This window comes from Heterodontus francisci, chromosome 3 (assembly GCF_036365525.1).
Source record: "Heterodontus francisci isolate sHetFra1 chromosome 3, sHetFra1.hap1, whole genome shotgun sequence".
NCBI lineage: Eukaryota > Metazoa > Chordata > Chondrichthyes > Heterodontiformes > Heterodontidae > Heterodontus > Heterodontus francisci.
This window is the reverse complement of record NC_090373.1, coordinates 110,314,601-110,342,267: the sequence shown is the minus strand read 5'-3', so window position 1 is coordinate 110,342,267 and position 27,667 is coordinate 110,314,601. Positions and strand designations below refer to the sequence as shown.

The 27,667-nt window shown below is 44.8% G+C and overlaps 1 protein-coding gene across 1 annotated transcript in view; it reads left to right on the top strand.

Moving 5' to 3' along the window:
- LOC137367133 (G-protein coupled receptor family C group 6 member A-like) overlaps positions 1–27,667 on the top strand; it is a 75,696-nt gene that overhangs the window by 39,442 nt on the left and 8,587 nt on the right. The window contains exons 2-3 of the mRNA XM_068028572.1: positions 23,615–23,783; positions 25,852–26,155. Of these exons, the coding sequence (XP_067884673.1) occupies positions 23,615–23,783; positions 25,852–26,155 (473 nt within the window). The remainder of the gene's footprint in view (positions 1–23,614; positions 23,784–25,851; positions 26,156–27,667) is intronic.

Below are 27,667 nucleotides of genomic sequence, written 5' to 3'. Positions count from 1 at the left end.
AAAATGTATAGTGGGGGATCAAGGAATTACACTCAAAGTCTACTCCAATATGTAGAGTGTTTATCATTCCCTTCTTGTATTTAAGATGGATCACTTTGTATTCAAAATAAGAATAATACATCGAGGATTTGAATGTACAGCTCTGTGAACTGAAAGCTTTCAATAATTGTATCCTATTACTATACAGCTCTTACCCAATATGGAAAGCCAGCAACTATACTGACAGCTACTTCCTTCTTAACATGACAATAAATTATATTTCATACTGTTCATTACATATATAGAGAGTCAATTAGGTCAATTTTTCACTTGGGGGTGATGAAGAATACAGCACTCTGGAAAAACTAATAATTCTTACCAGAAAATGTTCTAGGATCCTGGGAGTGCCCTTATTGTATAGTACTCCAAACAGTGGTAGTCTCAACTGAATTCCCTTAAAATTGCAACAAGGCCCTATCTGCATGACAGGACGAGAGACACATGGATGTATTATTTCTCAAGAGAAAAATTCCAAAAGAGGAAACTTGAGTTTTATATTTTATGGAAGCTCTGGAGAATTATTTTTAATAAGAATTTATTTATGAGGCAGGATGCTTTTTGCACTTCTTTACACATGAGAATTTGCCTTTTATTTTTTATTACTTGTACAGGTTCCTTAACAGAATGCTACTTAATTTTCACAGGATGGTCTTATGAATCACACTTTGAAAATTACTGTGCCAATGGCATTGGCAGTCTTTCAATCTTGGAATTCATTGTTCTGTTTATTTTCCTACAATTTCTCACTCCCTATATTTGGATTAATACCCTTGGCTACTGTATGGCTATTTAAATAATTGCTAAGCCAGTTAAAAGGTGCAAAATGAACATTACTTCAAGTGATCCCTGATTTTTGCTGGTAAGGCTAAATAAATCCATTAGAACAACTTCACCCAATGAAAGTCCTAAGTAATTGGCATCACTATTCCTTGCTAAACATGCATTTATATTACAAGAAATGATGCAATATTGTTATATTGTCATAGGCTCACAACATGGCTGATTGGCCACTGCCAACCACATAACTCCTTGGAGAAATAATGGTCTGGAAATTGGATTATGCTGTGCTCATTTTACACAGGTAAAGTGGGTGCCGAACAGTCCAACATATCAGGCAGAATGCGTGTGTTCATTCCACGCCAGAAGTGCATTGAGGTAAAGGTTCCTCAATAGGCATCAAGGGCATGTGTTTGAACTATGCGTTAGGCTCTTTACATATACAAATAGAGGGCCTAACATCTGTTCAAGGCCCCCATTTCAAATTAGATTGTGCATGTCCACAGTATGTGCTGAATGTGCTGCAGCCCATTTCTTCAGGTTCTTAGCAGTCCTTAAAGGTTCTGCTTAAGGCTGCCATCAGAAAGATAAGTTTTAATCATTTTACTTAAGTGTCTTCCTACTGGTTCTACAATAAGTCTGAGGGCCATTGCCAGCCACAGTCTGATTAGCCGATCTTGGTGTCTCTGGAGAACAGCGAGCTCCCTCCAGAACTGCGACTGGTGCCTGCATCTCGCTGTTAATAAATGAGTGAGGCCATTTCCCGTGGTCCTGTCATTGGCCTCATTGGGTATGTGCACAAGGATTGCACCCCCAATTCAGGCCCAATCCAATCCCCGGGCTATCGGCTCCATCAAAACACACAAAACAGGCTAAAAGGAAATAATACAATACGCTAAAGTCAGAAGTTTAACAAACAAAATTAATTAAACATAGTTGGTTTCTGTCCTTAATTCATTTTATGAAGAACAAGGTTCACGGAAACATAAGGTAATCAGAGCAGCATAGCAACAAACCAAATATATATTCATAACAAATCAAATCAGAACACCATTGTAGAGTGGAAAGATCAACTTATGACTGAAAATGACGTGACAGAGAGGAACGGGAAATTAGCATATGGAGGAAGAGAAAGGATTTGGATGCTTGGAGAGAGTAGTGACTGCTCTTCTGTCACAATGCACTCAGTACAGTCACCTGTAGCAACTGGAAGAAGATGGGTCCAGTGAGAAATGCAATGGGAGATCAATTAGCATAAAACACTGACACACGTAAATAGAAGAAAAGATGAAAAATCCTGCAATAGCCAGTTGGTCTGTTGATGTCTAGCGGCTTGTAACAGCATTTCAGGAACTGAAGAAATTTCTGAGCGCATAGTAAGTCTTATTTAATGTAAAGTGCACTGCTTACTATTGAATTGATTACAAGATTACCAAAGCACTTTATTATCAAGTAACATACCCTGTTGCTGGACAGTAATTAGAGTGGAGAAGAGTGGTGTCCAATGCTGAGAACTTCCTTTTTTATAGTGTTAAAAAACTGAAATGAGAAAACTACATTCTCACTTAAGTGCAGTTGATGTGAATGTCTGGAGTGATGAGATAGCTCAGCGGAGCTAAATTGCAATTCGAACTGCTCCTCATTACCCTAGGATACATGTATAAATTTTGCCACATGGACCGACAAGAAAGTTAAAACTGCAGAGCACCATGGTGTTTAATGTTTCTTATTTATGATCACATGACACACTCCAATGCCTCTATTCAAGGAAATACATTTTTATGCACAGGTAAATGTTCCATAGTCAGCATGGGAGAGGACCACAACACGTATTGTTGAAATTCCCACCAGAGAATGACTTGACCATTGTGATTATTTTAAATCTGAAACTGAGAAATGTAAATAGTGAGGAAATTAAATAGTTCAGTGATATAAGATATAGCATTGTTGCTGATTCCCCAGATGGTGAGGTCCAAATCTCACTGAAATATTGAATTCATTAGATTAGTGCACTATCCTGACAGGGCCACATGAAAATAAGCACAGCCATAAAAGTATGTATTTTCTGATATTTTGTGCCACTGCTGATGTGAATGCAGGAATGGGGATCTCCACTCACAAAATGTATCCTGTGCATTTCCACTTCTGCAATACTTGAGCATAGACTGAAAGCAGACAGTTAAAAGTGATATTCTGCAAATGATCTCTAATGAAAGGCCACACGCAGTGCTGGGAGCTTTGTTATTGTTAATCAATCCCTTGTAAAACTGCATTTAGCTTTGCTTAGTTCTGTCTTGTGAGCATTAGAGATTTAAAGGGAAACAGACCAAGTGGGATTATTTTTGAGAACTGCAGTAAAAGAAGAATGCAGCAGCTTTTTAAAGCATTTTTGGGGGGTGTTTCTTCAGTTGTACACAGTTGTGACAATGGTTTTGACACAGAGGGGGTAATTTTGACTCCCACCACCCAGCAGAAACCAGCAAGGGGAGCAGTTAAAAAGGAATGGAATAATTTCCCACATGCTTCACTACCTAAGAAGGCTGACTGAAACTTTTAATTTCAGAGAGCAAGGACCCAAAGCCTAAGCAGGGGAGGCCTGGTGATTTCCCGGCCTGACTGAGGCCCATGTAATTTTAATTTTTTTAATTTTTGTAAGGTTTCCTCAGGGTCCAGGAAGAGAAGGAATGCTTCTCTGAGTCCCATGAGGAAACATGGGCCCTCTCCTGTCCCAGACAATGCCCCCTCTCCCCCAACCATGATCTCTAGCTAGACCCCTACCATCTCCCATAATCTCCATAGTAGTAGATCACAAGTCGTGGGAGTCAGTTGCCAGCGATCGCCAGAGCTGGCGGGCAACCATAAAGGAGGGGCTAAAGCGTGGCGAGTCGAAGAGACTTAGCAGTTGGCAGGAAAAAAGACAGAAGCGCAAGGAGAGAGCCAACTGTGTAACAGCCCCGACAACCAATTTTATCTGCAGCACCTGTGGAAGAGTCTGTCACTCTAAAATTGGTTTTTATAGCCACTCCAGGCACTGCTGCATAAACCACTGACCACCTCCAGGTGCTTACCCATAGTCTCTCGAGACAAGGAGGCCAAAGGGGAGTGGAGACAATGTTGCTGGGTTACTGGTGACAGCCTCTTGCCACCCAAGAGATTCTTGCCAGGGTTTGGTGTGAATCCAACCTTCTATATTAAAATATGGTCCACTAATTGCTGTTTGTATAGTAACTGAGGGCTGAATTTTACCAGCCCTTCGCGCTGTGGGTCGTGGCGGGGAGGCCTGTAAAATGCTTATAAATGAGTAAAAACTAGGCTCCAGTTCTATCCTTCACCATCTGACTAAAATCTAGCTAAAAAATTTTCAGGCCTTGTCAGGGGGAGATTGTGTTTAACAAACTTGATTGAATTTTTCTAGTCGGTGACTAGATGTGCAGTTGATGTAGTCCATATGGACTTCAGTAAGGCTTTTGATAAGGCCCTGCATGGGAGATTGGTTAAGAAGGTAAGGGTCCATGGGATCCAGGGCAATTTGGCAAATTGGATCCAAAATTGGCTTAGTGGCAAGAGGCAGAGGGTGATGGTCGAGGGTTGTTTTTGCGAGTGGAAGCCTGTGACCAGTGGTGCACCGCAGGGATCAGTGCTGGGACCCTTGCTATTTGTAGTGCACATTAATGATTTAGACATGAATATCGGAGGTATGATCAGTAAATGCGCAGATGACACAAAAATTGGTGGTGTCGTAAATAGTGAGAAGGAAAGCCTTAGATTACAGGATGATATAGATGGGCTGCTAAGATGGATGGAGCAGTGGCAGATGGAATTTAATCCTGAGAAGTGTGAGGTGATGCATTTTGGGAGGACTAACAAGGCAAGGGAATATCCTAAGGTAGGACCCTAGGAGGTACAGAGGGTCAGAGGGACCTTGGTGTACTTGTCCATAGATCACTGAAGGCAGCAGCACAGGGAAATAAGGTGGTTAGGAAGGCATATGGGATACTTGCCTTTATTAACTGAGGCATAGAATATAAGAGCAGGGAGGTTATGATGGAGCTGTATGAAACGCTAGTTAGGCCACTGCTGGAGTACTGCGTACAGTTCTGGTCACCACACTATAGGAAGGATGTGATTGCACTGGAGAGGTTGCAGAGCAGATTCACCAGGATGTTGCCTGGGCTGGAGCATTTCAGCTGCGAAGAGAGACTGAAAAGGCTAGGGTTGTTTTCCTTAGAGCAGAGAAGGCTGAGGTGGGACCTGATTGAGGTATACAAAATTATGAGGGGCATTGATAGGATAGATAGGAAGAAACATTTTACCCTTAGCGGAGGGGTCAATAACCAGGGGGCATAGATTTAAGGTAAGGGGCAGGAGGTTTAGAGGGGATTTGAGGAAAAGAAATTTCACCCAAAGGGTGGTTGGACCTGGAACACACTGCCTGAAGGGGTGGTAGAGGCAGAAACCCTCACAACATTTAAGAAGTATTTAGATGAGCACGTGAAACACCTATAGCATACAAGTCTACGGGCCAAGTGCTGGAAAATGAGATTAGAATAGATAGGTGCTTGATGGCCAGCACAGACACAATGGGCTGAAGGGCCTGTTTCTGTCATGTATAACTGTATGACTCTATAGCATCAGTATGTGAACTTTGTGGTTGACCCAGCCTTCCTGATCCCAACTCTCCTTAAAATTGATCCCAAAGATTTTTACCTTGTGCCATCAAACTTGGACAATGGTTATCTCATGGTAGATTTTAATCCTAGCCCCTTTTTGGGGCTAGCCTGGATAAGGTGTACTTCTCAGAAGATCACTCTCAACTTTAGGTTGAGGAACTGATCTAACTCTCCCTAAAGGAAAGGAACCAGCTGAGAATATTACCACCCTCTAGATAGCCTTTTTAACAAGTTTCAGCCAGATTAACATAACCCAGATAATCTCGACTTAGTAATGTATCTCCCCACCAAAGAGTGTATGGAGACAGGTTCATGAGTTAGCAATACAAAAGACTATGTGAGACAATATAAATTCTAAATTATATTAGAAGTATAATAATTAAAAGGTGCAAACAAATGTCTGGCTACAAAACAAAAATGTTTTCAGAGAAAAGGCCTCTTATCTGAAGCATTAGAAGTGAAAAAAATGGGAATGGAATCTAAACATTCATTCTTGTATACATAGTTCTGAATAATACTGACCAAATCTTCCATCATCGCACCTAACTCCATTACTCAACAGGTCACCAAGAGACCATCAACTTTGCTTCAAATTTCCACCCTTCTCTCATCTTCACTTGGTCCATCTCTGACTCTTCCCTTCACTTCCTTGACTTCTCTGTCTCCATTTCTGGGGATAGGCTATCAACAAATATTCACTTTCAGCCCACTGACCCTCATGTCTACCTCGACTATATTTCCTCAAACCCTGCTTCCTGTGGGCATTCCATTCCATTCTCCCAGTTTCTCCGATTCCGTTGCATCTGCTCTGATGATGCAGCCTTTCATAGCAGCGCTTCTGGTATGTCTTCCTTTTTCCTCAACTGAGGATTACCCCCACCATGGTTGGCAGGGCCCTTGACCATGTCCGTTGCATTTCCCGCACTTCTGCTGTCACCCCTTCCCTTCCCTCCCAGAACCATGATAGGTCTCCCCTTATCCCTCACCATCCACCCTACCAACCTCTGCATACAACGGATCATCCTCTACCATTTCTGCCAACTTCAGCATGACGCCACCACCAAAAACATCTTCCCCTCCCCTTTCAGCATTCCAAAGGACCATTCCATCTGCAACACCCTTGACCAATCATACCAACACCCTTCCTATGGATACCCCTGCCCTTTTTACCTCTTCCCTCCTCACTGTTCAAGATTTCAAAAACTTATTCCAGGTAAAAGAGCGATTTACTTGTACTTCTTTCCATAAGTCATAATTACTGCTGAACCACTTCTCTGGCCCTGAAAAATAATATTATATTTGTGGAATATCAAATGTATCCATGCCATGCTAAAATTCCATAGATTATTAAAACAATAAAACATTTTAAAGATTGTTAATATTATTTCAGCATCTGCTTAATCCCAATATGGCCCAATATTTATTTCACTTGCTGCAAAATTATAAAAAGTGAATGATTAAATGGGCTCATTATTTTCTGGTTTGCTGTCTGTGAGAATTGTTCAATACGATTGGTGGCATAGCCCGACGAGAGCTGAAGGAGTCAACCCACCTGAGATCGCTAAATGACCAGTTATGCCACTGAGCGAGCTTTTTGTCAGCTTATTAAGGGCCAGTTTTGAATTTTCATTCAGAGGCATGGGATCCACACAGGGTCCAAACCACAACAGGGAGGAGAGGTGCAAACAAAATGGGAAGCCACTCGGAATGACAGGACAGCAGCAAGTGGCTCCATCAAATAGGGAAGGCTCAGAAAAGGCACCCAATCACAGGCAACCACTCCCACAGAGTCAGGAGAATTATCTGTCATATCTTCTCATTCTTGACAAGGGCATTTTGTGGGGAGTTGAGCAGCTTTGTGGCGGTTGGACTGTTGGGTCTGGTTACAAGCCTCACGGGTTCATGAAAGGAGGGTTCAGGAAGACTACACATTCCAACAGAAAGGAAAGAAAGATATGACAGGAAATGGGATTAAGCTATTCTGAGATAGGACCGACTAGCGATGAGGACCAGCATCCCCAGGAGCAGAGGCAGGCCCATGGGCAACAGGGACACAGGGGCCAGGAACAAGGGGCAGGAGGGCAATGAAAACAAGACCCTCAGAAGAGGGTCTACCGCCAAAGGAGGAACTGTCTGGACACGTTGGAGTGTCATTGCTGCAGATAGTCAGTTCAGGCAGATAGTCATTGGCTTTTGTGCCCTCATTGAGGGTCATCCGAGGGTTCACCATGGCCTTCCCATGGCTGTAAAAGTCACAGTGGCCTTGTACTTTTTTACAACTGGGTCCTTCCAAGTAGCGGCAGCAGACATTGGTGGCATCTTGCAGGCAGCAGCCCATCATTGTATCACAGAGGTAATGGATGCTCTGTTCAATAGGGCAGGGGATTACATTGAATTCCAGCTGGATAGTGGCATTCAATCTCAAAGGGCAGTGAGGTTTTCCTCAGTCGCCAGATTTCCTCAAGTTTAGGGAATCATCGATTGTACCCATGTGGCCTTCAAGGCACCGACTGAGCAACCAGGGAGATTCCTCAACAGGAAGGGATTCCACTATGACCACCGCAAGCACTTTATGCAGATATGCCCACAGTATCCTGGAAGCTGTCTTGATGCTTTCATCCTTCAGCAATCGCAGGTGCCACAGCTCTTTATGGAGCCATCAGAAGTCCATGGATGGCTGTTAGCAGATAAGGCTTATCCCATGAGGAGATAACTGATGACTCTGGTGCAATAGCCCACCACAGAGGCTGTCAGACACCTGAGCACAAGGGTCATCAAAGAGCAGGCCATCGGTCTCCTGAAGGTGAGGTTCAGGTGCCTTGACCAATCAGGTGGCGCCCTCCAGGACAATCCCTCGAGGGTCTCACATACTGTGGTGGTCTGCTGCACACTTCAAAACATGGCCCTCCAGAGAGGTATGTCCCTTGAAGAGAGGGAAACGCTGAACAGCACAGCTCCTCAGTGGAGGAAAAGGCTGAGAAATAGGAAGGAGATGACAAGGACGAGGAGGCTGAAGAACAATCCCCATACTTTGCAGTGATGTCACCGTGGTAGTGCCAGGTGGTGGAGCGTGCATCAGGATGGCAGAGATACAAGGGCCATTCTGATCCAGACGTGTTTCACCTGAGCAAGACTCCATCTGCAGGACATTTGGAGAGGAGATTCTCCTTCATTTTTAAAATTCTTTTCATGGGATGTTGGCGTTGTTGGCAAGGCCAGCATCTGTTGCCCATCCCTAACTGCCCTTGACAGCTCAGTGGCAGTTAAGAGTCAACCACATTGCTGTGGGTCTGGAGTCACATGCAGGCTATGGATGGCAGATTTCCTTCCCTAAAGGACATTCGTGAACCAGATGGGTTTTTACAATAATTGCTGATAGTTTCATGGCATCATTACCGAGACTAGCTTTCAATTCCAGATTTTTATTAATAAATTGGGGCGGCACAGTAGTTAGCACCGCAGCCTCACAACTCCAGCGACCCAGGTTCGGTTCTGGGTACTGCCTGTGCGGAGTTTGCAAGTTCTCCCTGTGACCGCGTGGGTTTCCGCCGGGTGCTCCAGTTTCCTCCCACAGCCAAAACTTGCAGGTTGATAGGTAAATTGGCCATTATAAATTGCCCCTAGTGTAGGTAGGTGGTAGGAGAATTGAGGGAAGGTGGGGATGTGGTAGGGAGTATGGGATTAATGTAGGATTAGTATAAATGGGCGGTTACTGGTCGGCACAGACTTGATAGGTGGCAGGGCCTGTTTCAGTGCTGTCTGACTAAATTGAATTTAAATTCCACCTGTTACCATGGTGGGATTTGAACCTGTGTTCCCAGCCATTAGCCTGGGCCTCTGGATTACCAGTTCAGTGACAGTACCACTATGCCACTATCTAAGTGAGAACAAACATCAATTAAGAACAAAAGTCAGCAACCTTCCAAAGGTACAAACACTGCAAGGATCCAGTGTCTCCACCTGACACACTCTTCCCCAACACATTCCTTTACTCTGCAAACCCTTATTTTCCACTCTCCTGCCTTTCACCATGATGACATGGAAATGCACAAGTCTGCCTTAGTGCAACAACATGCCCAGTGCTTTATCGAATTACAATGTAATATTATTTACGACAGACACACCTAAGTGACTCACAAAGTTACATCACCGACGTGGTGACCTGCGCTCACGGCCACTCCTACGAGCAGCTCCCCCTGTGGCTAAGGATGAGGTGGAGGCAGACTGCTCACTAGTGCCTGTCTGGGACTGAGATGCTTGTGGCGATCGGTCTCATTGTGGAGGGGCTGGGGGTAGGGTTGGGGGAAGGGGACACCTCCAAAGGCTGCTGCAGGGGCAGCCTCTGTCACACAGTGTAACTCTACAGATGCTTTGTCTGTCAGAGGGGCCATAGAGGTGGATGATGATGATGGAGCCCTGTGAGGGGTGCCCCCTCATTACCATCTGTCACCACCTCAACCCTTTCAAGGCGCCCTTGATCGCCAGAGGGAACCACCAGCTGGGCCGCAGCTGGCATCTACTCCATGCCTTGTTGCGCCATTTGCACCATTGACTGGTCAATGCTACAGACTGTGACATACATTCTGTACATGTCAGTGTGCTGTTCCTGCATCCACTGTGATGAAGCCATATATGGCTCTCCATGAGGTTGGCCACTCTCAATGGAGTTACTCATGTGCTCAAAGCACTGAGATATTATGGAGCACATAAGATGAGAGGGCTCCTCCATTCTCATCCCATGACTCTGCAGTGTCTCAGGTAACTCCAACATGTAGGCACACATCTCACACCATCCTTTCCAGAGGCCAATTACTTGGCCTATTATTAGCCACTTAAGGGCTTCTTCTTGCTACTGTTGGAATTAAGCCAGGCTCAGGAGGGTCTCTCCACCATGCAGGGGTTCACCCAATGAAACAAGATGACCTCCCTGCAGGCTGGCAGGGGGCCTCCTCTGTGGGCAAGGTACAGCTACCTGTTCAATCATTCCATCCTCCAAGGGTGACTGGCCACAACCGACTCTGATGCCCGCCCGCCTTGTTTCCTCCTGCTTTGATGTGATGTGCGTTTCACCCTGTGTCACCTTCTCTAATAATGTGTGAGAACCCATCGAGGTGCGAGTATCTGCACTGGTGGAGGGTGTGCAAGAAAGATGTGATGGTACGAGCTCTGAGGTGTCTTCCTCCTCTCATTCCTCGGGAACTTGTTGGCATTGTGTGGACTCAGGCCCCTCTGCAGCTGTGGGAGACATAGGACAAGTTAGTGATGAGAGGTTGGGACATTGAAAAGATGTTTCCGCTGCTTAAAATAATGAGATTATAGCTTATACATTGATAGCTCTTTGCACAAGGAGCATTGCCATGCATTCCCTGAACCTGGAGATGTTGAGATCTTTTCACCCTGTCTATGGTGGACTCCTGTTTCTCTGTCTCCAGTGCCCCTGTGGCTCGCCACTCTTAACAGATTAAGGGTCAGCTACTCAAAACGTGTCAGTGCCGCGAGCTGTGGCACCTCACAGTCCAGACATGCCCTGGTGTTCATCACTCATTTGACCTGCAAGGTGAAGAATGATGCCATTAAGACTATATTCCTCTCCCTCGCCACTTGTCAGCTTTCGTACCCATAAGATGTTGCAGTCTGACTCCAGTCACCAGTCCAACGGCATTAGGGTTCTGACCAATGCTCATAAGTCATCAAGGCTGCTGAGTACAATCCCTCCCATGGTCAGGAGAACTCTATGTGTACTCAGGATGCCCCTCTCTTTTGCACTCTGGTGATATGCATCTGGGTCTATCATTGGACTCACCTAGCCAGACCTAAGCAGGTCATTGAAATGTTTCCTGCACTGTACCCAGTTCCTCTTCACCACTCCTCTGCTGCTGACCTCATCAGCCATCTCCAGCCTTGCCTTCTTGGTCAGCCTTGCTGGCCTTCTCGTGCTACTGGCAGGGAACAGGTTTTTCTCTGTTCAGTCACCGCCTCCAGCAGCACCTCTAGCGAGGCATTAGAAAAACAGGCAGAGGGGCCTCCCTGCCCACTGCCTTCTGCTCAGCTCCTCCTTGCATCATGGGGACAAACGGTTTCTTCAACAATGGTGCTTTCACATTGAAAGGGAATCACCATTTAAAAAAAATCTATCACCTGTGTGTATTATTTTAGCTTTTTATATATATCTATATCACATTAGAAAATAGTTGTGTTGCATAACCTTCATTTGAGAAGATATTTTTCATAATATTATTGCAGTCTCTATTTGATTCATGTTTGTGCTAATTACTGATTACTTATGTTGCACACTTGAGGCTGGAATTAATGGGCCCCCAGAGACCGGCTAGGAGATGGGGAGCCCATAGAATTGCGACAGGAGGCGGGGGTGGGAAAGGCCAAAGATGACCGTCCTGTCCAGAGGCCAATTATTTGGCCTATTATTAGCCACTTCAGGGCTTCTTCCTGCTACTGTTGGAATTAAGCCAGGCTCAGGGCGGTGTCTCCACCATGCAGGGGTTCACCCAATGAAACAAGATGACCTCCCTGCAGGCTAGCGGGGGGCCTCCTCAATGGGCAATCTGTGGCCCACAAAGGGCCTCCAGCAGCAATCCACCCACTCCCTGCACTCATCGCCTACCCTACCGCCCCCCCCCTCCCCCCCCCGTAACATCACCCCTCACACTCATCGCCCACCCTACCCCCCGCCCCCTACACCCCCCCATCACCGGGACATGCCGGACTGGCCCTGGCGACCCCGCCTCGCTTACCTCTAGTCTGGGTCTCCAGTGATTAGCCAGCTCCTTGGTCTCCTGTAGTACCAGCAGTGGCCACCACTCCCTGTGGCACTACTGATACAACTGAGGTGCTAGCCCTGTGATTGGCCGGCAGCTCTGGGAGGCGGGATCTGGCGCCAGGCTGTTAATTTTGGCTGAGTGCCATTGAATCGGGTGGGGGGGTGCTCCAAAAGGCCGAGGCAAGGTTCCCAATTCTTTCTCGGCCAGGCACCAGAAGCCTGCCAGTGGGACTAAAACCAGCCCTCGTCATGCAATTTCTAAAATGAGAATTAAATAATGGGAACTGAATTTTAAAATAATTCTGTTTCCATTTTTGTCTTTACAGTTTGTAGAACTATAACACAATGAAATGTGTTTTAGTTCACATTCACTGAAAGCCTATTCAATAAATTCCCTTCGCCAATTTATTTAACTTGCATCAGACTAGAATAACACTGTAATGAGAATGGAATAACTACCTCCTTCAGATAAAATCTGAGCATTAATCTTTCATTGTTCACACAAATCAATGAAAACTGTTCCCATTGTTCATAAATACCAGAATGTTCCAGTGGAAATGCAAAAGGATTTACTGTCCAAGGGAATTAGCTGCACCGTTGGTAGCTTAATGTTACACTGGTGGAATGGATGTATTTTACTATCTGATATTTGTAATAGTGTAAAAATGGGCCTTCAGCCTAGTAAGAATTGTTTATTGTAAATGTTACAGGTTTATGCCCACGATAATGGAAAAGTGCTGAAGTAAAATATGCATAATGCCAGCAATGAAAATGACAAAAAGTAATCCTTTAGTTCCATAACTTTTAAAGCTTCAGATTCCAAATCCATGAAAACCTGATTTATACGATTCATCTCCGTCTATCTCCTGAACTACAGATATATGCATTGATTTTATAAGATTATTATTGTTTGAATATCAAACAACATTAAAAATTGCTATCGTTTTATTTAATAGCCCAGTAGGTACACAATCATAAAAATAAAAATCTCATTACTACAGAGCACCAGCTCACAAATGTTATCACGCTCTGGTGTTCGTTTTAGGACAAAGGAGCATATGCATGCCAGTACTTACAAACCTACAAACAATGATGGCCAGAAGAAAACCCTCTAGTCCATCCAGCATGCCCCATGCAATTCTGACACCTTGGGCTGAATTTTCATTTTGGGGGCAGGAAACAGGAGCTGAGACTGTTTTCCGGAGACAGGTACCCCGTCCAATTGAGGGTGGCCGGCGGGCTCTCGAAGCAGGAGGGCCAATCAGAGGCCTTCCAGCTTCAAGGAGCACCCGGCTGCAGTAAAAGTTAAGTAACTGAGAGGTTGCTTTAATAAGAAGGGGCCCTCTCTCTATAGGGTGGCCTTTGAACATACCCCCAGCTAGCCAGGCAGGCAAGGAGGGGCTGTCGATCTACCTGGAGCACTGGCACTCCAGCCTGCCACTGGGTCCCAGCCTCCAGGTAGTTAAACTGACCCCTGTCACATCGGGAAACTGAGTCGGCCTCCATTACTTAACCTAACCCTAACCCCTAATGAGGCTAATTCCTTGCTTGCATCGTGGGGTTGGGTGGTCTTGCTGGGCCCCGAACCCACATTAGCAAAAATGGCTGATGCCAGGAACAGGGTCAGAAAACTGGAACACTGGCAGACCTTGTAATTTTTGGGCACCACCACTTCAGATCCTGACCTCAGTGGGGTCTGAAAATTCAGCCCCTTGTTTATCAAAATAGGTACATTCCACCTCACCAAAACCATGTGATCTCCGGGGAAAGGCAAAAAACAAATAAAGACCCTAGGTGGGGAAAAGTCCTGGAAATATCTCTCCCACCCCCTCTAGCCGATTGGATGATGTCCACCCCAGCCAGAAATAGGTCCAGCTCTTGCTTGAAGGAATTCAGCAAATTTGTGGCCACGACACTAACCAGCAGCCTGTTCCAGAGGTCAACTATTTTCTGGGAAAAGAACCACCACCCGATATCTAACCTAGATCTGGGCTTATACAACTTCTAAGTACAACTTACTGGTTTCCAAACCAAGGCTTCTTACTATACACAAAAGGGGAAAAAACATTCACACACTTTAAAATTCTGATATCAAGCAATAATGAGCTGCATTTTCATTTGATTGGTAATACATAGGGCGTGATATTCAGATCCGTAGCGCCGCTGCAGATGGTCTATGGAAGCTGAATGCCCTCCTGGGGGTGCGTGCTATGCCACCTGCCACCAACCACTTCCAAAGCAGTCCACTTGGCAAACATATTGAAAAGGGCTCTCGCGCGGGTATCCTCTGTGAACACTGGAAGAAACTGATCTGGTCCAATCATGGCGTCACACAGACCCACTGGCTGATGTGGTGTCTCCATTTTCCAAATTAGGACCAAGCAGATCTGTTCAATGAATTCACTTGGCACTCACTAAAGAACATATGCATTCAGATGCAAGAGGGACCCAACACTAGCATTACTTAAAGGGCCAGGCACCCAACTTGCAGGTAATGTAATTTTGAATAACTTTTGCTATTGCCAAGTGTCTGGAAGTACTCTGGATGTTTTGGAGGTGTTGTAGTGAGTTTGCAGGTTTGGCAATGTTGTGACATTCTCATACGGAGGGCATAGAATTTGTGAGCTGTCCACACGAAGGCTGCAACAGGTATGGGTTCTGCAGCAGGACAGGGTGATGGAGCAGAGGCTGCAAAGACAGCAAGCTCTGTGTGATGCCGTCTGCCAAGTTGGAGCATTAGGCCAGTGAGCCTTACATCAGTGGTGGGAAAGTTATTGGAAGGGATTCTGAGAGACAGGATTTATATGCATCTGGAAAGGCATGGTCTGATTAGAGATGGTCAGCATGGCTTTGAGCGTGGGAAATCATGTCTCACGAATTTGATTGAGTTTTTTGAAGAGGTGACCAAGAGGATTGACGAGAGCAGGGCGATGGACGTTGTCTACATGGACTTTAGCAAGGCCTTTGACAAAGTCCCGCATGGTAGGCTGGTCCGGAAGGTTTGAACACATGGGATCCAGGGTGAGCTCGCCAATTGGATACAAAATTGGCTTGGTGATAGGAAGCAGAGGGTGGTAATGGAGGGTTGTTTTTCAGATTGGAGGCCAGTGACCAGTGGTGTGCCGCAGGGATTGGTGCTGGGCCCTCTGTTTTTTGTCAAATATATTAATGACTTGGATGTGAATGTAGGGGGCATGATTAGTATGTTTGCAAATGACACCAAAATTGGTGGTATCGTGGACAGTGAAGAAGGTTGTCTAAGGTTACAACAGGATATAGATAAACTGGGAAAGTGGGCAAGGGATTGGCAAGTGGAATTTAACGCAGACAAGTGCGAAGTGATGCATTTTGGGAAGTTAAACCAGGGCAGGACATATACAGTGAATGGCAGGGCCCTGGGGAGTGTTCTTGAGCAGAGAGACCTTGGGGTGCAAGTACATAGTTCCCTGAAAGTGGCAACACAGGGTGGTGAAGAAGGCGTATGGCATGCTTGCCTTCATCGGCCGAGGCATTGAGTACAAGAGTTGGGACGTCATGTTACAGTTGTACATAACGTTGGTTAGGCCGCACTTGGAGTACTGTGTGCAGTTCTGGTCGTCGCACCACAGGAAAGATGTGATTAAGCTAGAGAGGGTGCAGAAAGGATTCACAAGGATGTTGCCTGGTTTGGAAGGCTTGAGTTATAAAGAGAGATTGGATAGCTGGGTCTGTTTTCCCTGGAGCGAAGGAGGCTGAGAGGGGACATGATAGAGTTATATAAAATTATGAGAGGCATAGATAGGGTAGATAGCCAGAGTCTGTTTCCCATGGTAGGGGTGTCTAAAACTAGAGGGCATAGATTTAAGGTGAGAGGGAGGAGGTTTAAAGGTGATCAAAGGGGTACATTTTTCACACAAAGAATAGTGGGTATCTGGAATGAGCTGCCAGAGGAGGTTGTGGAGGCAGGAACAGTAGCAACATTTAAGAGATATCTGGACAGGTACTTGAATGAGCAAGGCATAGAGGGATATGGAATTAATGCAGGCAGGTGGTATTCGTATAGATCGGCATTATAGTCGGCATGGACGTGGTGGGCCGAAGGGCCTGTTCCTATGCTGTACGACTCTATGACTCTAGGCTAGAATTGTTTTCCTGAGAACAGAGGAGGCTGAGGGGTGACTTAATTGAGGTGTACAAAATTCTGAGGGGCCCAGATAGAGTAGACAGGAAGGACCTGTTTCCCCTAGTGGAGAGGTCAATTACCAGGGGGCACAGATTTAAGGTGATTGGTAGAAGGATTAGAGGGGACATGAGGAAAAACTTTTTCACCCAGTGGGTGGTGGGTGGCTGGAATTCACTGTCAGGAATGATGGTGGAGGCAGAAAGCCTCAACTCTTTCAAAAGGTCATTTTGAGGGAAGTTGTGCTGGGATGGGAAGCAAGAGGTTCATCGTCACACCATCAGCAGCTTGCTCATCATGCCAGATAGCAGGATGAGGGTGTGCTGGAATTGAGAAGGGGCGTAAGGCTGAAACATATTGTCAGCTTAATGTTCTCAGTGATGTGAGATTCCATGGGCTCTGTAGCAACTGACCACATGATGCAAAGAGCCACCTCCTCCATACGGCTGAGGAGATGCCGCCGTCCTTGTCCGCCACTAGTCCTGCTCCTCTCCCTGCAGCTATTGGCCACCTTGTCCTGCAAGAGAGAGGAAAGAATATAAGTGATTGTACAGTACTGAGTTTGGGTGATGTGCCTGCCATAGTCAAATAGCTGGAAAACTGTGGAGGTAGAGAGAGGTGGGTGTGAGGCTGGCAACATTGGTAGGCATCGGAGGATGAGCTTTGGATATTAGGGGTGAGTTCTGAGTGCCAAAGACTGGTGCTGGGTGAGGGATGGGGTGTGGTGCATTGACCATCATGAGAAGTTGGTGGTGTTGTGGGTAGGAAATGTCATGTGAAGATGCATTCACTGACCATGATCACCCCTGCAGAACCATGGCATCTCTCCTCCTGTCCACCACCAACAATAGATCCTCCAGCACCACATCCCTATCTCTGGAACCCTCTCTCTGCCCTGGTTTACAATTTTCCTTCTTTACAATTGCAGCGGTGGTATTCAGTACCCTCTTGTAATTCAATGCAGTTTCCCAGTAAAAGGAGCAGACTGCCTTTAAGAACAGAAGGCTGGATGTGCTATTAACACATGCAGCTCTGTTCCCTGTTGAGCAGAGGCAGCCAGGAGCACAGGAGATGCTTTGTGCGATGCTAAATCAGGTAAATTAGCTGGCAGCAAGAAATTTGGGTGATGTCTACCTCCACCCCCAACAGGCATGGGCAGTGTGTGAATCCCAACTCCCGCACCTAAATAAAAGCCAACTTTTAGCACTAATACTTTTCAATGACAGGCCTCCATCTAATAAACCCATTTTGTATGAAGCACCTAAACTGGAAGTAAAGTCTTATTCCTATGTGGTTGAAATGTATTGATTGGGTGGATTGTCACTGTTGCTTGATCCCACCCTCAGTCCCTATTCATTTCCTGTCCCATCCTTATGTTCTGCAGCTTCTCTTCTCCCTCCCAGCACAACCTCACCCACTCTTCTGATTTCTTTGTCTTCTGCATATTACTTGGTGCCACAGCTTCAGAGCCATTATGTAACTACCCACAGGCACAAGTATAGGAGCTGGTTTACAGTATTGAAAAGAAAAATGATGCACAGGGTGAGATTAAGTGGATTTAGGCAGAGGAACACAGGGCACGATTTTGGTACATAATTTTGTGAGAGGGCTTGATCTTGCCCTTCTCTCCTTTTTTTGTCATATTCTGGTTCTTTGTCATCCTCATAACTGACAAGGAAGAAGTATCATCTCTCCTACTCCTCTCATCATCTTCCTCATCCTCTGTCCTCCGTTGCTTTTGCAGATTTGCAGGAAAGAGGGTACAAGCAAAAAATGGATGAGCATTACCCCCTTTGGATTAAGGACGAGGAAAGAGTGGAAGCTTGTGACTGGGTGCTGCTTCATAGGTTGTTACTGCAGCTGTATACGTGTGCAGTCACGAATGTGGTATTGGTATTGGCACTGTCCCTCTGACCTTACCATTTCCCACACCAAGATCAGAGTGCCTTCCCAGCATCTCTACAGTGGTGAGATATGTACTGTCAAGGATGTCCCCTCCAGTATTCTACTCTCGCAGACATTGTGCCTCAGTTTCTCCTGCATCTAAATTAGATGAATATCAGTAATTGAGCAGTATCTTTCAAGTGTTATTGGACAGCTGATGTGAAAGATCTGGTGGTATCAGCCTGTTAAAGTGGAGGCAGGTGTTTTAATGCTGAGCATGTAATGTTAGGGGAGATGGTGGCACATGCAATAAGCTCCTTATTTTGTGCCTACTTTAACCAGAGTGCAATGGGAATAATTAATTGTACAGCTCTTAATTTTAGAAAAATGAATTATGTGCTGGTGTTGGAAAAAAAGAGCGTATTACCTTTCCTGCTTTTGTCAGGTCAATAAACTTTCCACGAATCTTTTGGGACTGAAACAGATTGCACTCAATATTGCCACCACCTTCCAGGTGACACAAGACTTTTTTGACGCTTTCTCCCATGGATAACTAACAGCCTGTCGCTCCTCTGTTCACTCTTCATAAGCACAGTTTGGAGATTAGTCTTATTAAATCCGTGAGCTCCTTTTTTCTTCCTCCTTGTAATGCCCTTGTCCATTTCTTGACTGCCTATGACAGATCCTCCAGTGGAAGACATTCTTGAAAAATGAGTTAAGATCAGACAATGATCCAAACATTTGCCTAGTTGCCTGCTGTTCCCCTAGTCGGTTACTGCTCTCTTCAACCAGAATTGCCTAATTAAAGGTTGCACTCTAATTGGACTCCAGTAGCTTTGCAAATTAAATGACCTTGGAAATTCTGTCAAATTCAGTTGTATAAAGCATCAGCAGCTGTAACATTGGCACAAATTTGGCTCATCCGGCTGGGGGTAATTTTGACAGAAATTAGTGAATCCTTCCAGATGTTTATTTCCATGGAAGTCAATAAGCGGCCGATTTGTAAGTACCCATTTTACAGTATCATACGAAAGCAAACTTACCGCCACCGCGTGGGGCTGCAGAGTCATAAATTATTCATTTATTTTCGTCTGTGAGCATTGCTATGGGAGCTTTACCAATATTAAATATGACGAAATGAAAATATTTCATCAGTATTCCAGAAGGTCCTAAACTCTCTTTTGTATATTATATGGCAAAACAATGAGCAGCTGGTTACAAGTGTAGCTGTCCCACATATGTTAGATTAACTATCATGAATATATCATGAATATATTCTCTACATATATGAATAGGATATTGCCATCAGGCCACAGGAATTATGACCTTGGGAAATGTCCCTTTAAGAATTTGTGCTAGAGACCGCAAGATGATTTTCCCCTACTCTGTATGACCGTACAGTTTGTCCACAAGGTTTCATTCCACATCATGTCCTTAGCTTTTCAGGATCATTCGTAGAATGCTATAACTCACTTCAATTTAAAAAAAAGTTGCAATTTAGAAAGTAAATTGAAGGATAGACCAGGATAGAGCTTTGTATGTGCAGGCTCATCTTCTTTCCAAGAATGATATTCACCTGATCTCTTCTAGACTCCATGGGTAAGATTTTCACTACGGGGGTGGGAAATGAAAGTTGGGACCTTTTCTGGGTCCCAAACCTGCCCCTGGAGGAGAAACAGTCATCGACCTCGTATTTTACGGGGCACCCCCTTAATTGGTATGGAGTCAGCTTTGGCAGCCAATTAGCAGCTGTGGGGGTGGGAACAGAGGTGGGACTACTCAAGTGCGGGCCTGATTTAAACAGACCTCAACATCCATTACTGTGGCTGCCATTTGAGTGCTCTAACTTCAGCTCGGAAGAAATTATATTGTGAGGAACGAGGAGTGTCTCAGGGGAACCAGAAGCCTGACTGCCTTCCTTGTGCTCAAGTAATCCTCCAATTGTGTTTGGCAGCCTTGCTCCTTCCTCTTGTGCCCTCATATTGCCAAGAGAGTGACGATCCCCTGCCATGCCTAAGCGCTAACTGCCCATTTGCCCCGCTACTTGTGATGAGCCAATGGCACTTGGCACAAGTCTCCCTCTGCACCATTCACCCTTTCTTGGGCTCAGCTAATTCCCTGGGGTGACTATGACTGGCTCCCCACTGTGTGTCGGCCTCCATTCACCTGGTCTGCCACAGACAGCAAGTGCAGCCTGTGCGCCCCTGTGAAAATCAAAACATGCCCCTTAACAAGCTCTCAATGGATTCGCTAACAATCTTAATTGTCCTTCTTAATGGATGGGCAGGATCTCGGGGCCGCCCTCTCCCTACCCAAGTGAAACTTGCCAGCACCGGGAATGGTGTTGGGAAACTGGCATGCTGGCCAGTGTCGGTATTTTCTTCCCCCTCCCGCCTCCATTCCAGCCCCTAGTGGGGCCCAAAAATTGAGCCCCATATATGCATGCCAAAAATAAGAATAGTGATACTGTTTGCTTTATTAACTGCTCTCTCAACCTGTCCTGCCACCTTCAATGACTTATGCATATATACACCTAGATCCCTCTTTTCCTGCACCCTTTAGAATTGTACCATTTATTCTCCATTGTCTCTCCATGTTCTTCCTATCAAAATGAATCACTTCACATTTCTCTGCATTGAACTTCATCTGCCACCTGTCTGCCCATTTCACCAACTTGTCTGTGTCCTTTTAAAGTTCTACACTATCCAACTCACAGTTCACAATGCTTCCAAGTTTCATATCATCTGCAAACTTTGAAATTGTGCCCTGTACACCAAGGTCTAGGTCATTAATAAATATCAGGAATAGCGAGGGTCCCAATACTGAACACTGGGGATCTCCACTACAAACCTTCCTCCAGCCCGAAAAGCATCCATTAACCACTACTCTTTGTTTCCTGAAACTGCTTTGCAGCTCACTGACCTGAAACATTAACTCTGCTTCTCTCTCCACAAATGCTGCTAGACCTGCTGAGTATTTCCAGCACTTATTGTTTTTATTTCAGATTTCCAGCACTCACAGTATTTTGCTTTTAATTTACTAAAGTATTCTGTCCAGTTCTGGTCACCACACTTTAGGGAGGATGTGAGGGTCCTTGCAAGGGTGCAGAGGAGATTTACCAAAATGGTTCCAGGGATGAGAGATTTTAGCTTCAAGCTTAGGTTGGGGAAGCTGGGGTAGTTCTCATTGGAGCAAAGGAGATTGCGGGGAGATCTGTTAGAGGTGTACATGATTATGACAGGTTTGGATAAAGTAGATAAAGCAAAATTTTTCCCATTAGATGATGATACAAGGACTAGGGGATACAGATTGAAGGCTTTGAGCCAGAGATGCAGAGGGGATGTGAGGAAGAACTTTTTCATGCAGTGAGTGGTAATGACTGGAACTCGCTGCCTTGAGAATGGTGGGGACAGAGACAATTAATGATTTCAAAAGGAAATTGGATGGACACTTGAAGGAAATAAACTTGCAGGGCTATGGGGATAGAAGGGAGGAATCAGACTGACTGGATTGAACTTGATGGGCTGAATGGCCTTCTTCTGTGCTGTAAATGACTCAATGGGGGACAATTTTATGCTCGCAGTGAGGGTCTTGATGTCAGGGGGAACCAATGCCGAGATCCCCGTACCCCCTCTGAAACGGAAACTCCCTTCCTAACAGCACTGTTGGTGTACCTACCTCACATGGACTGCAGTGGTTCAAGAAGGCAGCTCACCACCAACTTCTCAAGGGCAATTAGGGATGGATAATAAATGCTGGCCTAGCCAATGACACCCACATCCCATGAATGAGTTAAAAAAAAATTAGTGCCAATCAGGCACTTAATTGGACAGAGGCAGTGGCTGCAATAACCAGACACCGAGGAGCAGCACTGGAACCAGGCTTAAGGTAGTTCAGGGCGGGAGAGGTCTTGCAGGGTGGGGGTCACGGGGAGGGAGTTCAGCAGCAAGGGTGAGAGGTATCCCTCAATGGGCTCACCCCCTCTTCCTGATGCTTTGTCTCTCGTTCAAGCGCTAAGTGCTTTCGAACGAGGGACCCTCTCATTCCTTCATTTCTCCATTTACATGGCCGGGACGGACCAACCCTCCCCCCTCCTCCCGCCCCTTGACTTGGAGAGGGCGGGCGATCCGACCCCACAACGCATCTGGCATCACCGCACAGGCACCGGCACCATTTTTAAAGGGCTTTAAGCCCCTCCACTTCATGTTAAATTTTACAGTTATAGGCAGGATAAATTTAAAGTGAAAAACTCGATAAAAGTTTCAAGATCCTCTCCCACCGCCCCCCCCCCCCATGACTAAACAAATTATTATATGCCCTCTCCCCTCCAAAATAACTTACCTTGTGATCCACACCTCCCCCCCCTCAAAGTTTATAAACTTTGAACTTTACCCCTTCCCACCACCCCGTAGACCAATCAAAAAGGTTTCACCCTGCTCCCCCCTCAACCCCTGCCCTGAAAACCTACCTCTTCCCCACCAGTGTCCTGCATCGGATCTCCAATTGGAGATCCAAAAGCGTGGGAGTGCCGGCAACCAACCAGAATATCAGAGCAGGACAGCCGGTGGCAGTAGGTAAGGCATTAAATAATTTATTACCATACATTAACGCATTTAGATTTTAGTCCCGCCACTAATATGTGGCAAGGCCTTTCCAGCGTCAAGGCCTGTGGCATGGCTCTCCTGGACGCATTTTCCGGGCACCCTGCCACGACCTCCAACTTCAGGGGGCTGGTAAAATCCTGCCCTATGACTCCATTATGGGATATGGAGGAAGTGTACATTGCAGGTGTGACTTGTAACCTTATCCCATGGAAACTAATGTTGGGGTGGCACAGAGGAGTGATTGAAGTATTGTGTTATCAGAACAACTCAAGAATTTTAACATATTGTATAATTAGTTGATATTGTCACACTAACTCAGTTTATTGTTCTGTGTGGTATAGTTAAGAAGTATTTTTCTGAAGTGGTTATCTCATGGAATCACATGATTTTTAAAACCTCAAGCAACCAATTGCTCAATTGTTTTGCTTAACAAGCTTAATTAACTTTATGTGCTAATCAACAGAGAACAGACTGGGACATACACTGCCACAGGAACTCAAGATAGTGCCATCCTTCCAGCCCCTCCCAGAGGAACAGCAATGAAAAGGAGGTGTTGCTAACGTTTTGTTGTATTAAAATTCAGTGCACTTCGCTTTTTTTTGAGATTGTGCACATACCTGTTTTGTTTTTGGTCTAAAATCAGATCCAGCTTGATGCATTGATGAATTGTTGAATATGTTTTCCACATTTGGCCTACTCACAGTTTCTTGCTGGGCTTCACTTTTCATCCCTGTCAGACTTTGCAATATCCCTGATGATATTGTCGGAGCCAGAGCTCCGGGAGACATCATCATCGGAGGACTCTTTCCAGTCCATGAAAAGGTGGAAAACTTGTCAAACCGGACTCAGCCAGGACAGCTACACTGCTCAGGGTAAGCTATAGTTTTCTGGCCTTAGTTTGGAAGTTCAGGAAGAAGATCGCTGTCGCTATTTTGAATAAATATCATGCAACTTGAAAATGTCATACAAAACATTAACTGAGTTATGGATAATTATACGTTCAAACAACTTGTTTAACTTCTCGAAATTGCCCGTTATTGGTGTTAATGAATACAATTTTTTTTAGCTGATGAATAGAATTAAAAACAACAGATGGCAGACCCATCGGGACACGATTATGTCATCTTGCCCATTTTGCAGTAATTATGTACTCACGGCTCTCCTAAATTATGACAGTGAGGCCCCCCGAGAATAAATTTATTTCTGCGGCACTGTCAGAATCGAACTCAATTTGGGACAATAACAAAATTAGGCTTCTTTCAGTTCACTTGTGGATCCAGCAAGAATGCACTTATGAAATCTCATTTCAAGTCTGCATAATACTGCAATGTACATTATACAATTTGAATCAATTACAATGAGTGCTACATACATCAAATAGTTTAGCGTGGTACATACCAATAAATGCATCTACCTGCTGACTGGACGTCTTAACTTTCTGTTGCTGAAATTTTCAATATTATTGTATCATAAGAAACAGACAGCCAGATTGCCAAATAAAACATACATAAATGTAAGTGGATGCATGTTGTTACAGCCAGGTGAGGAGAGGGTTTCAGGTTCCCCTCTTGCCCTTCCTCTTATTTGACCACAACAGGGTTATTCCTTTTAAACAGTGGTTGTGCTTATCACCTCTGTAAATGTTTTACTTTTTTCCTTTACTGTGAGCGTGAAAGAACCAATCGGACAAGTTTTCTTGAGTTTAAACAGAAAGAGGTAAGTTAATTATAATTAACAATCTAACCCAATTTGAAAATGATAAAAAAAATATGCAACACATTCACACGAGAATCACACATACACAAATAGATTACAAAATGGAAAGTAGCTTTTTGGCTGGATTAAAGTCCAGAATAAATAAAAGTTAAATACACAGTTTGAGGTTGGATGATTCGGTGATTGTCTGGTAGGAATTGTACTCTTGAAATCGTTGGTTGGTCAAAGTGCACTTTGTGGTTGGCCTGCTTTGCTTTGGGTTTTCTTGAAGGAAGACTGGTAGGTGGTTCTCTTCCCCTGGTCTCTGGCTGCATCAGTCTGTAGCCTTGATGGTGCGCAGTTGCAGACGGTTTTCAAACTTGATGTTTTCTGGAGACAAAGAGAAAGGAAGGAGCACTGCTTTCTCAGCTGCTGTACACTCAGTTACTGCTTGTCTCTTGTGAGTGTAACAAAACTGCCAGTTTGTTCAGAGATGGACAGATGGTCACATGGTTCTCTCAATCCCATTTGTTTTTAATGAGGTCCAAAGTCTAAAACCCAAAGGCTCTCTCAGGTCGTGTTGTCAGGGTTTACCCCCTGATGAACTGAAAGAAGCCAAATTTTGTTATTATCCAAACTGAGGTAGATTCCGGCAGTGCCGCAGAAATAAACTTATTCTCGGGCCTCATCGTCATAATTTAGGAGAGCTGTGAGTACATAAAGTGTAAAATTACTGCCAACTAGGCAAGATGACATAATTGTATCCCAATGGGTCTGCCATCTGTTATTTTTAATTCTATTCATCAGCTAAACAAATTGTATTCATTAACACCAATAAATGCCTTGAGATGGCTTTGAATGTCCTGCTAATGAGGATGCTCTGGATAATCTACCCAATTAGCCAAAGCATTGTTCTGGCTGGGCTTCTTGTTAGACTTCTGGCTCTGGTTGGAGCCTTGTAATGTGCAAAGGTGTTTCAGATGAGAATTGCAGTGGTCATCTTGGCTGCTAGTTTTTTTTAAAGTTAGCTGTAACATTTTCTCCATTAAAAGTTTACTGTAAGTTTTCCACTGATGAATTAATATTTTTCATTTGGCATATAGTGTTTTCTTGACGATGTAGAAATAAATCTATAAATAAAAATGAATTTCAAATCATTTTTAGCTGTTGGGTAAAATATCAATCCTGAGTAAAGCTTCCAAATAGGAAATTGTAAATGTTTTTGTGTTTTTATATTCTGTCTAGATTTGACCTTTCCGCGTTTCTCCAAGCCCAGGCTATGATATATAGCATTGAAAGGATAAACAATTCTACTTTTCTACCGGGTGTTAAACTAGGATACGAAATTTATGACAGCTGCTCTGATGTCATCACTGCAATACAAGCGACCACAAGGTTTCTTTCAAAACTTACCTCCTCGGACAGCAGTGTTGAAGTTCACTGCAATTACTCTAACTATGCACCAAGTGTAATCGCAGTTGTAGGGGATTTATACTCAGAAATATCAATTGTAGTTGCAAGAATATTGACCCTGCATCTCATCCCACAGGTGTGTGTGTGTTAATTATTCTCATGTGTCTAAAATATAAAGTTGTATTTTCAATGTTGACAGAATGTGATAGGTTCCTATCTTACATTTTGACATTAAAACAAGGAGTAAAACTATGAGCTATGATAGATCAGACCTTTCATGGTCTATGCAAGACGTTGACTTGATGGAACAAATGTCCCTTTTCTCATTCAATGCTCATGTTATTCTTATCAAGTTCCTACAAGCAGGTACAATATGTGCCAATAATACTGTGCCTCCTTTCACTTCAATTTATTCTGTGTTAAGAATACAGAAAGATAGTCCTCAACTATCAGAAAACTAGTGTAAAACAAAACAATGCAAGATGTTAGGAGTCATTCATCTTGAGCTCCTATTCTCCAATATTTTGCACTAACTTCTCCTGGAAGAATAATGTATACACTTGACATAGAAATGGAAAGAGCGTTACTCATATTTAGAGATGGAAGGTGAACTTTTAAGGGCTAACATGCATGGCAAGTTTTGGGAGTTGCAGAAATGGAGGATTGACATGAGAGACACATATAGTGTGTATATTTGAGATATACATGGTGTGAAGTATGTATGTTCTGTGAGGCCACATAATGTACTTCCAAATCATTCATGGCAGAGAGTGACCTCTTCTTTCTGAGGGGCTCACCAGAGAGTCCTGTACTTAGTTGGCATGTAATTTCCTTTTATCCCCCATGTCAGATCATTAAATTCCTTCTGACATTGCAACAGGGTCAGTTATGGCCACTGCCACCCATATCACACAGGCAGCTGCATTGGCAGATTTCCTGCCTCCAGAGCTAAGAATGCCACCCCTATGCTGCATTATTTCATCCAGCAATACATCCACACTACACTCTGTAAAGTTTGAAGCCCTCTGCTTTGCACCTTTTTTAGGTGCCATCTCTATGGCCTGACATTTACGTGGCAGTGGTAGTCCCGCCCACTGGCTGAAAAGTCAGGGAGAGCCTACCTCCGCCAAGCCTGGAAACCATGCTGCTATTTTGCATGGCCCAGGCCCTTAATTGGCCTCAGTCAGGACCTCTACCCCTCCAAGAGTTGTCGGGCAATCAGAGGGCCAGCAGCTCTTCAGTCCCAGAAGCACCACCGGGAGCAGTGGCTACTGTTGGGACTGTACCCAGCGAGAAGAGCCATGTTGGATGCTGGCCTCGGAACAGGTAAGTAGGCTCGCAGCTCGCCAGGTCCAGTCGGCTCGGTGAAGGGGTTGTGTCAGACAGTAGGGCAGGAAGGGTAGTTTTACTGGGGGCAGCCCGTGTTGCTGGGGGGGGGGGGGGAAACCTCCATGGGGCACAGGTGCCCAATCAGGAGGCTCCGCCCTCCCCCCGCCACCTCCGCAGACCATAAGGAGGCCACCGGGTATTACTGGGCGGTCTCTTCAGGTGCTGAAGAAAAATACCAGCGGTGGTGAGAGGAGGCCCTTAAGTGGCAACTAACTGGCCACCTAAGGGCCTCAATTGGGCTGGGACAGGTGGGCCATTT